The 16,913-nt window shown below is 41.6% G+C and overlaps 1 protein-coding gene across 2 annotated transcripts in view; it reads left to right on the top strand.

The window, feature by feature from the left end:
• Window positions 1–16,913, top strand: part of abcc3 (ATP-binding cassette, sub-family C (CFTR/MRP), member 3) — a 62,094-nt gene that overhangs the window by 33,122 nt on the left and 12,059 nt on the right. The window contains exons 9-23 of one of the 2 annotated variants that reach the window (XM_061028959.1): window positions 656–833; window positions 993–1,154; window positions 1,923–2,015; window positions 2,903–3,106; window positions 5,304–5,450; window positions 5,540–5,627; window positions 5,947–6,013; window positions 6,123–6,249; window positions 7,127–7,303; window positions 7,543–7,710; window positions 9,009–9,192; window positions 9,313–9,421; window positions 9,637–9,793; window positions 10,882–11,089; window positions 15,888–16,201. In XM_061028959.1, the coding sequence (XP_060884942.1) occupies window positions 656–833; window positions 993–1,154; window positions 1,923–2,015; window positions 2,903–3,106; window positions 5,304–5,450; window positions 5,540–5,627; window positions 5,947–6,013; window positions 6,123–6,249; window positions 7,127–7,303; window positions 7,543–7,710; window positions 9,009–9,192; window positions 9,313–9,421; window positions 9,637–9,793; window positions 10,882–11,089; window positions 15,888–16,201 (2,383 nt within the window). Of the gene's footprint in view, window positions 1–655; window positions 834–992; window positions 1,155–1,922; window positions 2,016–2,902; window positions 3,107–5,303; window positions 5,451–5,539; window positions 5,628–5,946; window positions 6,014–6,122; window positions 6,250–7,126; window positions 7,304–7,542; window positions 7,711–9,008; window positions 9,193–9,312; window positions 9,422–9,636; window positions 9,794–10,881; window positions 11,090–11,697; window positions 12,009–15,887; window positions 16,202–16,913 lie in introns of both variants that reach the window. The other variant, XM_061028960.1, reaches the window with a different exon arrangement.

Below are 16,913 nucleotides of genomic sequence, written 5' to 3'. Positions count from 1 at the left end.
CATTTTAAATTTGTGTTTCAGTGCACTTTTGTTATTCTGACTTTTGTTCAACTATAAAAATAATCTTGTCTTCATTATAAATCTTTTAGAAAGGTGTTTTATTTCTGCATTTGAGGGATAAACGAAAATTTCTGTGTGTGTATATCTATATCCATCCATCTATCTATTTATCCCTGAAGGTTAAAGATAGATTTAAGAAAAATATCGGCTGATATATCGATCTGTAAAAATGTGAATCTCTGTATCGGCCCCAAAAAATATATCGGTCTGGCTCTTATCATTTTAATTTCAAGCTGGCTGATATAACATTTTTCGGTCACGTCTTCTTCTATTGACATTATTTTGATATTTTAACCTTTAAATATATAAAAGAGGTGATGTTTTGAAGCTCGAGGTAATATTTTTCAGTCTCTGCTTGATCTAATGAATATTTGAAACTCAGGACTCGTTTGAGTTCTTTAAAGATGTTCCATGAACATAATTTGATTTGAGAAGACAGAGCAAAGGACAACAAATGGAAGAAGAAGAAAAGTGAAGTTAAGCTCTTGATCCTGCGTCATGACTTCTCACACACTGACTAAAGGAAACACACCGGAGAATGTTTCATCACTTTTTAATCTTTAAGAACTGTTCCCTTCTTTGTTCACTCTCATAGGATGCTGATCTCATTCACAAAAGACAAGAATGCTCCTAATTGGTGGGGCTACGCACTGGCCTTCCTCATGTTCTTCACAGCCTTCCTGCAGACGCTCATCCTCCATCGGCACTTTCAGTATTGCTTTGTCACCGGCATGAATGTACGCACAGCCATCATAGGAGCCATCTACAGGAAGGTATGCAAGAAATTCACATGTTACCTTTTTCTTAGAAAATGCAGTCACCATGTACATGCAATAACTCTCCACTTGTATTATAAAGTGAACCCAGTGCTTCTCATATGTCAGTTTGCATTATGGAAGAGAAAGATACTTTTCACTTGTTGTGTCCTGCAGGCACTGGTGATAACGAATGCTGCAAAGCGTTCATCTACAGTGGGAGAGGTAGTCAACCTGATGTCTGTGGACGCACAGAGATTCATGGACCTCACCACCTTCCTCAACATGTTGTGGTCCGCTCCACTTCAGATCATGTTGGCGCTTTATTTCCTCTGGCAGGTACATGCACAGATTATACAAGAATGACCGAAAAATCTGGTGTATAAGGCGCACTTTTAATACCTAATCTTTCATCTAAAAAGTCGGTTGCGTCCTATATACTGGTGCGACCAATATTCCTGTATAAAAAGCTGAAGCGCCATCATTACCACGAGTGCTGCCACCACCACGACCCACTGCACGCGATCTGACGCGATTGAAAACTCAACCCCATTCATTGTGTATTCCAAGCTGATTGTAAGCTGTGCTAGGATACATAATGACGCAGACCAAACGGGCTGCGCTACATTTTAACATATTTTCTCCTTCATGAGGTCGTAATTATGCATTTACAGAAAGATGGTATATTGTTCAGTAAATAAAACTTGTGGGGCGCTCTTTTGACTGAAAGACTCCTATATTAAAGTTAACGAGGTGGCCTGCGCGACTAGGGGGCTGTGGGTACTTCACAACTTTCACCGCAGGCGGAGAGCTCAACTACCGTACTGTAGCGAGTAGGAGTGCAAACAGAATGTGAAAACACATTGTACTAAAAGAGCTACAGAAACTGAACATTGCTGACTCTGATGAACAGAAATCATCACGCAGGAAGACAGGTTGAACCTTTTTTCTCACTGGGAAACCCCAAAACAGCCTGCGTCTTATATACTGGTGTTTTACGGTACTATAAATTGTCATGAACAGGCATTAGACTCCATGTTTTGTTACACATGTTCACAGATGTATTTAACACATGTCTCTTTTGTTTTTACTGCCTGTGTTTGACAGACCCTCGGTGCATCTGTGCTGGCTGGTGTAGCTGTCATGATCATGCTGATCCCTTTAAATGCTGTTATCGCCATGAAGACCAGAGCCTACCAGGTAGAAATAAGAAGATGATGACTTAACAGAGATTGAAATGAATTATGCCCCCCGTGACCCAATTTGTTTTACAAGCATATTTCTGATACTTATTGTCAATGAGGGTGAATGTGAATTTTAACCAGGCTGAACCAGGCTTTGTTTGCTGTTAGCATATTTCAATCAAGAAAGAGTTTACAAATGTTTATTTCACAGTTTAGGAAAAGATAAATATGCAATGTCTTTGGCGATTAGACTCTGTCATGACTTTATGCACCCAGAGGGGTAATGAGATAGGACACCCCTCTGGTGGAGATAGATAGATGATAGAATAATGCAGGATGTGATGAGGAGTGGGTTTCTTAGTCTGTATCTGAACTCTGCTGAGCTGGAATGAAGGTGACCGGGGCGGAGGATGGTTGCAGTGCTCGCACAGAAATGACAAACTGACTGTGGAGGAGAGAGAACAGATTTAAAAATTTGACAGCAGCAGGATGATTGGATTAACGCCCATTATCAGCTGATCACCAGAGCAGGGAGGCGGTGGAAGTGGAATAGAGGGAGTGGCTAAGTTGAATGAAGAAAATTGAATAAATGTGTGAGAGAACATTTCCAGTCTTGCTGCTTGAACTTCTTACTCTCTATTTACTGATCATACTGGCTGTGAAGAGATGCCTTTATCGCCTGACTTTACCATACAAAGTGATGGAGAACACAATACACAGCCCTTCTGTGAAAAATGCTTTCTTATGTTTATCGTTATGTTTAAGTTACTCTTTTTTTTATCTTTATCTAAAACAGAGGGAATTCATTATATTTAATTTGTTAACTTATGGATCAAGAGCAATTTGTCTTCTTGTCCTCATCTTCATATCCCTCTTCTTCATTCCCCTTTTCTTCTCTCCCAGGTGGAGCAGATGCAGTACAAGGACTCTCGTATCAAGCTCATGAACGAGATCCTGAACGGCATCAAAGTCCTGAAGCTGTACGCCTGGGAGAACTCCTTCAAAGAAAAGGTCCTGGCTATCCGACAGAAGGAGCTCAACGTTCTGCGCAAGACGGCCTACCTGGGAGCGCTGTCCACCATGGCCTGGACCAGCGCCCCTTTCCTGGTATGCTCAGCGCAGATGTCTCCAAACTTAGATTCTTAAAAGCAAAAAGGAAGGAAGTAGAATTTAAAGTCATGGGTTCAAAATATGATGTGATTCTTGAATGTGAGACCCAACAAATCCAACAAGCTGCATGAATGGCAGCTGTGGCTCAGCGGTAGAGTCTCAACCAGAAGGTCGGGGTGACGTTTATATAAATGTAAAGTGTATACCCTGTCTAAATTTAGCTTTTATCAGAAGTTAGATGTTTACAAAAAGATACGACAATCTGGGCCCTTCTGTGCATTTAGAGATGTTTTTGCATGGAGTGGCTCGTTCGCCCACTGAGTCCTCTCTCTAATTGTGTCTATCTGTTGAGCAGTTCTTGTACTGTAGCTTTTTCTAGCTTTTTTCTCACTACAGATCGTGAGCCACACTTGTGACTTGTTGTCACATTTTTTTTTTACTGCTTTTCGAAACATCCTGTTGTCAAGTGATCAAATCTCCATTATTTTAATGACCAATAGGATTGAAAAGTTCTGCAAAAACAAAGCTTTAAAAGTAAACTTCAGATCTTCAATCATATTTTTAACCAAAAGCTGCAACAAGCAAATATGTTGCTGATGTATTTGCACAGTGTGCAGGAGTTTGCCTGGCTACGAGCTAACCTAATATTGGAGGCCTAGGACAACAAAAACATGTATAAGTATTGTTGATCTTGTATTGATCTTTACTAACAACATCGAAGTTTAAAAACTGGTATCAGGATTTTGTCCCGGCTGATATGCAATTTTTGGCGCCGATACCCATATATAGGCTGATATGATTACTTAAATCTATGCTTGATCCATAGAGATACATATAGATATACACATTGATTGTGTTAATCCCTTAAATGCAGTTATCAAACACTTGTGGAAAAGATACATCATGAAGACAAGATGGTCACTACTTGACACTCTGGAGGGTGATAATGCTTGCTGTAATCCATAAAGCGCCCTCTGCTGGTGACAGCCAGGTAGAGAACTGCTAGTGTAATAAAATGATACTTAAACAAAATGCTGTTGATCGGTCGGGCTCTGTACGGGACAAACATATGAGCTACAGGACAGAACAGCATTCCTCCCAGCAGTGACGGCTACTCCTAACAAGTGGCCGGTGAAGTGGGATCTGTTATTGATAGAATAAATAGAATGTACTTTTACAAACAGTCGCCATTGTAGTAAGCAGTGATGTGTCACACAGTGTTATCATATGCTGTTTGGGACTGCCAATGCCTACACCAGGAACATGCTGGTTTTTTTTTAATAAAGATGTTTTTGGGCCATTCTTGCCTTTATTGGATCGGACAGCTGAAGAGAGACAGGAAATTACAGGAGGAGAGAGTTTGGGATGACATGCAGCAAAGGGCAGTTGACCCAGAACCTTTAGACCAGGTCAAGCGGACTAAACTTTTAGATAATAACTGCAGGGCATAGGATGCAGTTGTTTGACTTGAAACTCTTGGATTATGTTGCACTTATTTTATAGCGATACCAAGTTTATTTTCATCCTTTTTTAAAAGTATGTGGTTGGTTTGCGCGCCTCATATCCAAAGTCTGCAGACCTCAAAGCAGGAATACGATCTGCGGCTCCTACGCCATTCCCCACTCTCTCCCTCTCTCTCTCTCTCTCCCTCCCTGATTTCTGACTCTATCCACTCTATAAAATGAAGTAACCAGGATGCTTGATAACCTTACTTGACAACAAAACAGAAAAGCCAGGCATCGTTTCCGCAGCGCAAGACTGGACAAGCAAATACCATAGCAACACTTTTCATCAGCTGGCTGCCTTTTTCCTGACCCAGATCATTAACTTAGTGAAAAGTGTGACCTGCTCCAGGAGGTCTGTTAGTTTAGTGTTATTTAGAGCAGTAATTGTCTGCGCAGGTTTCCATGACAACCGAGCAGGAAATGGTTAAAGGTCACATGTCTGTCTACTGCATAGATCCTCATATATATCAGACCATGATAGATCTGTTGGTTGATTAATCGCAGTGTGTCATGTTTTATTTGTCAGATGAGTAACACTTTTGCGAGTTTATAAGTGATTAAAAACTCTGATATAACTGCTGAGTCATGTTCAAGTGTGTTTAGATTTCACAGATGAGTCTGCCGTACATCTCTTCAGTGAATTGATAGACCACGATGTCTGAGAGGCCTGTTTGCTGGTGTGTTTCCAGGTTGCCTTGACAACATTTGCCGTGTACGTGACCGTTGATGAGACCCACGTCCTGGATGCAGAGAGGGCCTTTGTGTCGCTGTCGCTTTTTAACATCCTCAGGTTTCCACTCAACATGCTCCCCCAAGTCATCAGCAGTTTGGTACAGGTAGGAATGATTCCTTATTTCCTGTTTCTTTTCCTCCCTTCTCTGCATGGGTTTGTTTAGAGTGCCCTTTTCTTTATTCTGCATTGCAGGCCAGCGTCTCACTGAAGCGAATCCAAAATTTCCTGAGTCACGATGAGCTCGACCTGAATTCAATCGACAGGAAAAACACACCCACAGGTAAATCTAAACACGACTCCTCTTTTCGTTAAGATAAAACAGTTTTTTTTGTTTTTTGTTTGTTTTTTTCCCACCTCGCTCGGCTTCTGTCATGTTTTTTTTAACAGAATCAACACAGCCTAACAGACACAGAAAACCTGCTTTGTCATGATTTGTCATCATTCTTTGAAATGCAAAGCGTGAACCTTTCACTCAATGACTCAAAGAGCTTTTGGATGACTAATAGTTCAGAAATGCCTTTTTTTCAGTCAGACTACATCACACTGTCACTTATTCAAAAGCTGCAGAAAAACAAAACTTTTTTTTTTTGTTTCAACAGATTTCTCAGTGACAGTTGTCAACGGGAAATTCACCTGGGCCAAAGAAGATCCTCCAGTTCTGCACAAGTATGTCATGAAAAGCCTCATGTGCTCTTTGTTTGCACTCGTCGCATGTCTGTCATGGTATCCCTGAGGTGATCCCTAAAACATGTTAATGCTGACTTTTTGTTTGTAGCATTAACGTGATGGCGCCCCAGGGCTCCCTGCTAGCTGTGGTCGGCCATGTTGGCTGTGGCAAGTCCTCCCTAATCTCTGCACTGCTGGGGGAAATGGAGAAACTGGAAGGAGAGGTTTCTATTCGGGTATGTTCTCAGATTCTGTATTACCTAGTCCTTGACTAAAACAGCTTTTATACGTAAGGAGAGGAGCAGAGAGACATTTACAGAGGCTCTACTTGATTTCTGCTGTATTTATGTGTACAGTAAAATGTTAGCATCTAGCCGGTAAACACGGTGACAGTTTTAGCAGCTAAAGATACTTTTTATTTTTTATTTTAAATAATTGGTGACTCGTGTGGTAACCATAATTATGAGTTTGGGACACGAGTAAAACATAAATATACGCCCTTTTTTCTGGCCTGTACTCTTTGTAATTGTCTCTCTTATTGGTTTGTAAGTGTATTTTCCATTGTCTTACAATCATAAAAAAATATAATAATAATAATAATTGAAGACTAAATTGAGCTATCGTTTTGCTTTGACCAATTCATGGTGATATGTTCTTTTTTCAGATTCCCTAAGTAAGCAGAACGTGCAGGTTTAAACCCGTTCAGTGTTTGTGTTTGACAGAGTATGACTAAAAACACTTTCTGATTCAGTCTGACCTGCATCATCTCCAGAGCTGCATTGTTGCTCTCTCAATGTTCCACGTAGCCTTGTTCAAAGGCCCCGCTCTCATATTAATGTTTAAATACAGAATCTCATGTGTAGTTAGTTTAAGAGAAGAGCACATCCAATCATAAGGACGGTAATGATTGTCTCATCTCCCTTAAAGTGAGAGAGTAAATATGTGCGTTTGTTTTTAATGTCTGCCTGTGCTTCTTGAGCTGAACTCTGTAGCTGTCCAGTTATAATCTGTTGCAATATGAGGACATCTGGGACAAGAATTTTGGAAAATATATAAAAAGACACTACATAAATAAAACTCCCTAATAAGCGTTTGTTTTTCCTCTCTCCTCAGGGATCAGTGGCGTACGTACCCCAGCAGGCCTGGATACAGAACGCCACCCTGCGGGACAACATCCTGTTTGGGAGGCCCTTCGATGACCAAAAGTACTGCTGTGTTATGAACGCCTGTGCCTTAACTCCTGACCTGGAAGTGCTGCCTGGAGGAGACATGACTGAGATAGGCGAGAAGGTTCGAAAGAGAAGCACTTTCATTTTCCTTTCTTTAACCGAGAAACCGCTTTTTCTTTCTGTTTTACCGAATCAGAAACTCTTGTTCTTTGTCATCAAACAGCAGGCTTAAGACATTTAATCGTTTCCTATTCTAACTTCCTAGACATTTCCCTTTCTTGAGAAATAACCTGTGTTAAGAAACCACATCAACGACTAAAGGTACTAATGTGATTTTAACTTTGTGTCTGGACCCTGCAGGGCATCAACCTCTCTGGTGGGCAGAGACAGAGGGTGAGTCTGGCCCGAGCTCTGTACAGCGATGCTGATGTCTACCTGCTGGATGACCCGCTGTCAGCTGTGGACGCCCATGTGGCCAAGCACATATTTGACAACCTCATTGGCCCAGAGGGATGTCTAAAAGGCAAAGTAAGGAGGGTCTAAATCTAGGTTTTGATCATTATGTTTTTTTATATGTTGTATAAAAACAAATCAGTTTGTTTCTGTGAAAACGTAACAGTTATTTTAAGTCTGAACTGTAGTGAAGTGTTACACTCTTTTCTACAAATCTCTTCCTGAATGTGGCCTTTAGAGTCTGAACAGTATTCGACTGTTTCAGGTTTGTAAAGGTCAAAGTACCGTAAGTACGCTGAAGGAATTTTTAACCACGCTATAGACATTTTTTACACACAGCATTTCCTGTTAGGGTCGGCTGTGGCTCAGTTGGTAGAGTCGGTCGTCTCTCAATCAGAAGATCAGGGGTTTGATCCCCAGCTCCTGCAGCTACATGTCCAATGTGTCCTTGGGCAAGACACTTAACCCCAAGCTGCTCCCACTGCTTCGTCGGCGGCGGCATGTGAATGTGTATGAATGGGATTAGTTACTTCTGATGGTCACATAGCAGCCTCTGTCATCAGTGTGTGAATGTGTTGGTCTGACCTGCGGTGTAAAAGCGTTTTGAGTAGTTAGAAGACTAGAAAAGTCTGGAGCTGATAGCTTTTTACTTAATTAAATGTGTGTGCTCCGCCGCACTGCGTCTCAGCTCCTGCAGTCCGGAGCACTCTGCATCAGATGTGCAAAACTTCTATTTTTTCAAGAACACGGCGCATCAATTTACCACAGAAAAGATTGAGCGGGACGGGAAGTAAGACACCGAAACAACATTTATTTTCAGAATAAAACACTCGGCTTTGACAATTCAGAACATACGAATGTATGTGTGTTTGTTTATGATTTAAATGGTTTTATACCACATATACCGTATTATCTCGCAATTCCTTCGTCTCAGCACTCCAGCTGTCACTGAGAATGCAGCCTTTGGGTGTTGACGGAGACGTAATGTACCGGAGCGGACACGCTATGCACACGTATCTGATGGGAGTTAGCCAATGAAAGCATGTTTATATTTTAAACTTATGACCCAGTGTAACATGGCACATAGCTGCTACAGGGGCTGAAGACTGTCACGCTTCAATAGAGGAAGTTCTATCTTATCTTGAAATGAGGCTGTATCTTTGATCAGTATGTGTTTGTTTTCATATTTATCACACCAGCCTCTGATAAGAGCTGGTTGACTTCCTGTTTCTCAGCTTGTAAAGTGCAAATATTTTGTGTCACAGAACTGAAGCTTATCATTAAGGTTGTTCTTCCGTTTCCCCCCAGGTTTCCTTTGAGATAGTTCAGCCTGTTATTTCTGTTATTTATGACAAGGTTTCTTTTGTCTGCAGACTCGTATTCTTGTGACCCATGGCATCAGCTTCCTGCCTCAGGTGGATAACATCATGGTGATGGTGGACGGCAGGGTGTCAGAGATGGGCTCCTACCAGGAGCTGCTCAATCAGAATGGAGCCTTTGCAGAGTTTCTAAGGAACTACGCCCTGGAGGATATTGTAGAGGAGGACGAGGCCACTGGTAGAGCATAACATCCTTTTACCTTTACAGTGTCTTACCTCGTTTCATCAGCCTGTAGGACTGTTTGGTTGTGCTTTTTCAATACAGCTCTGTGATATTCTTTTAACAATGCTTTTATAGAGGATATAATGGAAGAGGAGGAGTTGTTTCCCGAGGACGCCCTTAGCAACCACACAGACATGGTGGACAACGAGCCGGTGATCAATGAAGCCAAGAGAAAGTTTATTAGGTGAGGAAATACCTAAAAAATACAAAACAGGAAACATTTTAGTAGAACTAAAAGAAAAGATCATAATGGTCAGGGGAGCTACTGGATGGCTTTTAAAATGTGATCATTCCAGACACATAGAGGAGACATGTTCATGAATCATTGTCCATATTTTTGTATATGGCGCCTTCCGACAACATGCCACTCATTGTATTTATGTTTTTCTTTCATTACAGGCAGATCAGTGTGATTTCAGCAGATGGAGAGAACCCCAGATGCCGCTCGGTGAGAAGGCAGACTTGCAGGCAGAGCAAACAATATGAGCTACAAGAGAAGAGGAAACCACACGATGGGGAGAAACTCATCCAGGCAGAGAAGGCAGAAACAGGCAGGGTCAGTCCTTAAAATCACTCTAAACTGTCATTGTTTATTTTCATGTAAATCTTTCATCGTCTTTATTTTCAGACCGACACATGGTCATTTATATACTAGGATTTTTTCAAGTTTGACACAGAAATAGAATCCTCAACCTACAAACTAAGAATATGGGTCTTAATTAAAGGCAGGGTTGGTAATTTTCTCCAGATACATTTTTTAAGATTTTGGTTGAAATTGTCTTTAGGTCCTGATAGAAATTAATAACTCATGAGCTCTGAAAAAGGAACAAAGAAAATCCATCATCTGTAGCAGTTGAACACATGTAAAAACTTTGACCAGTGTCTGCCACGAGGTACCAATCTGATGAGCCAATCACGCCTCCCTGTCTACCTGCTCGTTCTCTACCTCTTGCGTGCACAAGCCCACACTCAAAACACTGAAGTAATGCTACTTTCAAAAACATGCTAGTTTTTGAAAGTTACCAACCCTCCCTTTAAGTTCTAGGTCCTGGTGACATGTTAGACATACTCTATCAGTCTATGTTCATTAGTTTTCAATACTTAAGTCATTATTTAGTCTTCAGACAGAACTTAGGGAGGTATTCAATAAGACACATGCAAAACCTGTCCTCATAAACTGAACAACATCACCTTTCCAATAAAAACTCATTAAGAATATGACATTCTCCTGATTATATGACGAACCCCTGATTATATAACCCTCCCACTGATTATACGATCACCACTTTTAAAAGTCTAGACCCTGAATATAAGACAATTTCACTTTTTTCAGATATGTTTCAGGGAAGAAGAAAAACACAAATTATATTCAGACCAATATAATATGCTTCATGCTTGAAGACAGAGCAAGGCATGTTGACCTGAATGTACCATGAATCTCAGTAAAGACTCGGCGGCTGTAATAGAAAAAGAATTCTGTCTTTTTTATCTGCAGGTTATTGCAACATCTCTCTATATTACTGTTATTTGATGTCAAAGAGTAAAGTAACAAATGATGAATATCTATATTATAAAAGCACTGTAGTCATTATGAATCCTTTGTCCCTGAGGCTGTATGAGCTCACACTGTGTGATCTTTACCAGGTAAAATCCAAGGTGTACCTGGAGTATGCAAAGGCAGTGGGACCTCTCCTGTCAGTGTTCATCTGTTTCCTGTACTGCTGTCAGAGCGGGGCGGCCATCGGAGCGAACGTCTGGCTCAGCCAGTGGACCAATGACGCCGCAAGAAATCAGACTCAGGAAAATATTCATCTGAGGGTGGGGGTGTACGCAGCGCTTGGCATTGCACAAGGTAAGAATCACTGCACACAATAAGAACTGAATGAAGCATCCTGTCAATTTAAACACCAGCCATTGTTATGCACACGCTATTTCATATCAACACTTTAACTTAAAGCTGCTCTTTGCAAAGACGTTCAAACTGTGTTTTAATGTGTTGCCACATCATGGTGCTACAGTTGTTAATGAACCCTGTCAGGAATGTGAACTCCATGGTGCCAAAATCCAGCTTCCACCTACAACCTTTTATGTTGCTTTTCGTTTCATTCTAAATATTTTGAGATATTTGCTTTGCAGCAAGTAAGATGTTTTCTTTTTGTGGAGTTTAGTCATTGAAGAGATGCTTTGGGTTTACAGAGCATGAACACATTACATCTGTGTGTAACAAGTAGTGTGCGTTGTTCTTTTCTGGTCCTTCTCTGTTGATTGAATGCTCTGAGGTTGTAGATGTGTAGCATATTGTTTAACAGCTGTTCTTCTTCTAAACCTTTACAGCTTTACCTTCAGGATAGACGCTGTTGATGTCTACACATAATTCCATTGCTTCTTCATTCCACATTTAAAACCTTCCTCCAATAATTTTTCCCCCCCATCCATTTCACCTCCTCTGGTTCCTCCTAGGTATCCTGGTCATGATCTCTTCCTTCACACTAGCCATGGGGAACATCGGTGCAGCCAGGAAGCTGCATTATAATCTGCTCGACAACAAATTTCACACACCACAGTCTTTCTTTGATACCACGCCTATAGGACGCATCATCAACCGCTTCTCCAAGGACATCTACATCATAGACGAAGCTCTTCCAGCCACTGTGCTCATGTTACTGGGCACTGTCTTCGTTTCTCTCTCCACCATGATAGTTATAGTTTCCAGCACACCCATCTTTGCTGTTGTCATAGCACCCCTGACTTTCATATACGTCTTCGTCCAGGTACCCAGGATTACGTTGTTCAAGTGCTAAATGTCGCTCTCTGTTCCTCCTTGTCTTTCGACGTTTTTCCTCTGTTCCTCTTCCTGGAATGGCATGCCACAAGCATGCTGGCACAGCAGCTTTTTTTTAACCTTCCAGTTTTGCCTTTTGTCCCTCTGCAGCCTGATATGTTGTCCATGATGAGCCTCTGCAGTCATGTTTATATAAATCATGAATTTACTTTGCTCTCTCCGCAGCCTGTCCTGCCCGCAGCCTGCTTCCAAACCTTTCTGCACACACACACACACACACGCACACACACACACACACACACACACACACACACACTCTATAAGTCAGGCACACTATCACGTTGAGCAACACAGCCAGTCTCAACATGTATACAACAGGACTGTTGGGTACCAAAAGTCATTCTCCTCAGTCTTTAGTGATGTGTAAACTCCCTCTAGTGGAGGACGGTTGTTAAAACAACACACGCCTTTCTTGAATGGTCTTAATCACAGTCCAGTGTATTTAACTGCAGGGTGCCTTGATTCCAGCAGGTACTGAAATATCAATCAATCAATCAATCAACTTTTATTTGTATAGCGTCAACTCATAACAAGTGTTATCTCGAGACACTTTACAAGAAGCAGGTAAAATACCTTCCTCTTTGTCTGTTAACATTACAAAAGAGCAGGTAAAAAGACCTTACTCATTGTTATGTTACAAAAAGCAGGTAAAGGACCTTACTTATTGCTATGTTACAAAGATCCGGCCTATCCATCATGAGCACTTTAGCAAAGCAGCAAAAGTTACAGTGGTAAGAAAAAAAAAAAAAAAAAAAAAAAAGAAAAAAGAAAAAACTGCCTTATTAAAAGGCAGAAATCTTCGGCCGGATCCCCGGCTCATGACGAAACAGTCTTCACAGGCCTAGACTGCGCCGGGCTTGGAAAGGGATAGGGGGAGAGATGGGATAAGATGCAGGAAGAGGGATAGAGAGCAAGGGGGTGGGGGGAGGTAGACCGTCCATCAGCAATCCGGTGGGGAGGGGAGGGGGTGTGGGGGGTTGAATAGAAAACAAGTTGTTTGCTGGTTAGATGAAGAATCTCTGTGGGTCTTTAAACAAATCTCAGACTTCTTCTAATTTTTCTCTTTTGAACTCCCTCAAACAGTATATGTTCTTTATAGATATACACATTTAATTTAACCATTTCAAATCAGATCATAATCAGAGGTGTTTTGCAGTGACGCAGAGTAACACCTGTACAATAATATGTTGTCTACTGCAGTCTTTTTGAAATAATAATGAGTTAGGCACGTTCTCTTTCGTTAGGAATAATACTATCACTACATCCTTCATGCCTTATTTTTAACCCTTAAAGGAAGAATGTGCGACTTTTTGATCCAGTAGATGTTGCCCTTGAGCACCAGCATGAAACCAAAACAAACGGCTGTTTGCCGACATTACGTGCAAGCGGCAGACAAAAGTGTCCTCAGCTCGAGCTGCAATCACCCGTGTCCTGTATTGTTGTGTTAGCAGGTTTATGTTAGCGCTGTTTAGTTAGCTCTTAGCTTCACATTGCATATATTGTGACACAGTATGACCGTGATCTAAAAACACTTATGTGACATTCAAATAAGCAGTGAGTACATTCTTCTTCATTTCTCTAGTCCTTGACTAAAACAGATTTTATATGCAAGGGGAGGAGTCGGCCGTCCAGTCCATGTAAACATGATGTAAACACGGCTCCGACACAAATACAGCTGACTCAGAGAGACATTTTCAGAGGATATACTTGGTTTCTGCCATATTTATGTGTAAAATGTGGCTCATTCTTCCTTTAAACATGTCTTGAAATGAGGTTTACAGATTTAAACTTCAGGAACAAAAGAGGACTGGTGTTTGGATGCCAAACGATGGATTTGTGTGAATACATGTTAATGAAGGTCAACCATTTTTCATATGATTACTAATGAATCATCTTCTTTTTATTTGAGTCAAAGTGGTGTTGAGCCTGCTGACGAAAGAGAAGTCTTTGGCGGACTTGCTCCGTAGTACACCACTCTGGTAGTTTTTCTGCCTTTTCGTCCTGGCTGCCAGTGCTAGTAAACAATCTGGATAAATCTCCTTATGGTTGGATTAAGTTGTGATCTCATATCAACAAAGGAATGTGTGTACATGAAGGCAACCTGTTTGTCGCAGCTAGAAATACCATGTGGTAGCCTGAGTGTGTTTGTCTGCAAGTCCAGGGAGGAAAGCCCATTCTGTGTTATTTGGTGTGTGTTGTCCTGATTGTATGCACAGAGTGCGATCGGATGTCCTTAAGCATCAGATTAAAGCTAGTGAGGAGCCTACAGATGGTCTTTAGCTAGCTGCTAAATGTCTAAAAGTTCTGTTTGTGTCCTGAGGCAAGTCACAATTCTTGCTCTGAAATTCAGGTGAGCAGTTTATGGTTCTGTGACCTGTGGCTAGGTCAGAGTTTTTACTCCAACTATCATACGTTTTGTCTGTACTGGAATTATAAGGCCGGGCACCCAAAAATACATCATACACAAAGTCAGTTCTTAGTCAAACCCACACAGGCACCTTTAATAACAGCATGCTGCACAGTGTCAACATGAACAAGGAAAGTGATTGAAATATGTTCTGCATAACAAAATATATATTCAGATGTGTATGCAGGCAGTTTTTGATTTTCATATCACCTATTAAGGATGGACAAGATGACTGAAGTCTCAAAGGGAAGCTCAGGGTGAGTGAGTTAGACTTCCTTTGATATGGCAGGCTTTGAGTTTCCTGTGGAACAGGACTCTACTGTCACTGGATGTCCTCACCGCCCCTTTGCCAAGGCGTGCTCTATATACATTAGCTATACTCCCTTTGTTAGCTCTCTTGCTTCACGAGTTGGATTAGCAAATCAAAGGACGACCCTGTGATGACCTCTACCAGGTGGCCATCAAGCATGTGGTTTTCCACACTCCCCAGCCTGTTTAACCAGGATCTGTGCAGCAACCTGTAAGAATGAACTTTGTCCAAGGCTGAACCGGAGAGTTTAGCATCCGTCTGCGAGCCTCCTTCAATTTCAGGGTGTGGTGATTGAAAGGGATCATTGGAAGGCTCAAGGCCACTCCTTAGGTCTGAAGCCCTTAAGTGCCTGCAATCTGAGACCTTGCAGATTGCAAGCACTTTCTTCCACTCATGGTGTGTGGAAAAGTCTCCTGCTGTTTGCAGGAAAGTCTTTTGTACTTCCAGTCATTTTCTAATGATGGCAAGGCTGCTTCCCCCTGAGAAGTTCATGTCACATCTTTATCCGTCTGAAGGTGCTGACTCGTGTTCATTTCAGTTATTGTAGTTGTACATAGTATTGTATTTGTATCACTGGTTTCTGCTGACCAGTAGTTAAGTGTCGTTTTCTGAGTGCTACTGCTGGTATAAATCATTTTCATGGTTTGCTGCCACTGGAGGGAGGAGGGATTCAAACAGTTGAAATTACAAGAAGATATATCGAATCATGTCATACCCAACCTTGAAACGTCCTTCTGGAGGAAATATTCTGAGAGGATGAATGAAGGCTACCACTTGGTTTTTAAAAGCTAAGACACACAGGTGGCTTACATGTCACCCAGGCAGCTTCTTTTTCTTTTTTTTACACACAATTGGGAGTGTAAGGAGACATGTCCAAAATGTTTTCTGCCACTTGCAGCAATCTGGGTTTTCACAAACAGTTCATTTGTCACACACACACACACACACAGACACACAATATGAAATATGTATCTGTAGCAGAAGCTGCTGTTTCATTAGACATCAGGAATGGGTCCTTATCAATTTAACGCAGGTGTTGTTTTGTTGTCACACTTGATCCCTCCCCCTCCCCTCCACCCATCTCCTCACAGGTGTGCTGTTGTTGGTTAACTGCCTGTTGTGCCGGGGCTACAGTATGCTGCAGGCAGCCAAGCTCATGCACTTCAACATGCTTCAGGGGGTCCTGCGAGCTCCGCAGACCTTCTTCGAGAGCACCCCCACTGGGCGGTTACTAAACCGCTTCAGCAAAGACGTGGATGCTATAGACTCCCACATCCCAGACAATATTGACATATGGATGCGCACTTTCTGGTACACACTGAATGTGCTGCTCATATGCTCTGCCCTCACCCCAATGTTCCTCATAGTCATAGCCCCATTAATGGTGTTCTATTGGTGGGTTCAGGTAAATAGGAAACAAGTCTGCTAACTCATTAATACAACATGCATGTCTGCGAGTGTTGAGTGTGTGTGCTGGTAGACTGTTGCATGTTGTTGGAGTGTTGATCACTGCTCTAGTGCTGTAGCTGCAGTGTAGTTTGGTCTCTGCTAGTCAGTAGTCATAGCTGGCTGAGGTCTTACTGACCCACTGATCAGACTTTAGTCTAAGACTGTGGAAGCTCTAGTCAGCAAACCGCCGATTCAACACCAAAACTATGTTAAAGGTGCACTTTGTAGATTTGGTAGTGAAATTTTAAATTTGGAAAAGCGGAACACTTTCATGCTATATTTTCTGAATTCAATACACAAACTTTATTCAAAGGAAAAAATGGGTTCCTGGAACACTGTTTGGAGATAAAAAGCTGCCAGGAGAGTTTCGGTTTCACTGTTGCGGGCCCCCCACCACAACTTCTCGCGTAGCATTTTATCTTCAAACTGTGTTACAGGGACCAAATTTGAGGATCTGAGGACACTTTGTGTATAGAGTTATGAACATATACCACAGAAACTGTAAATTTCTCCAACTTTGACATTTCTCTACCAAAACTACATAGTGCACCTTTAAGATTTAATTAGAAATGAAAGATGGACATAAATTAAATTTGAATTCATGATACATGTATGCAACATCAATCAAGAGAGGCACGGCTGCTCTGCAGGCAGAATTCATCTGTTTA

This window comes from Labrus mixtus, chromosome 21 (assembly GCF_963584025.1).
Source record: "Labrus mixtus chromosome 21, fLabMix1.1, whole genome shotgun sequence".
In the NCBI taxonomy this organism is placed as follows: Eukaryota; Metazoa; Chordata; class Actinopteri; order Labriformes; family Labridae; genus Labrus; species Labrus mixtus.
Note: the sequence above shows the minus strand (reverse complement) of the source record. Positions and strands in the feature narration are given on the sequence as shown.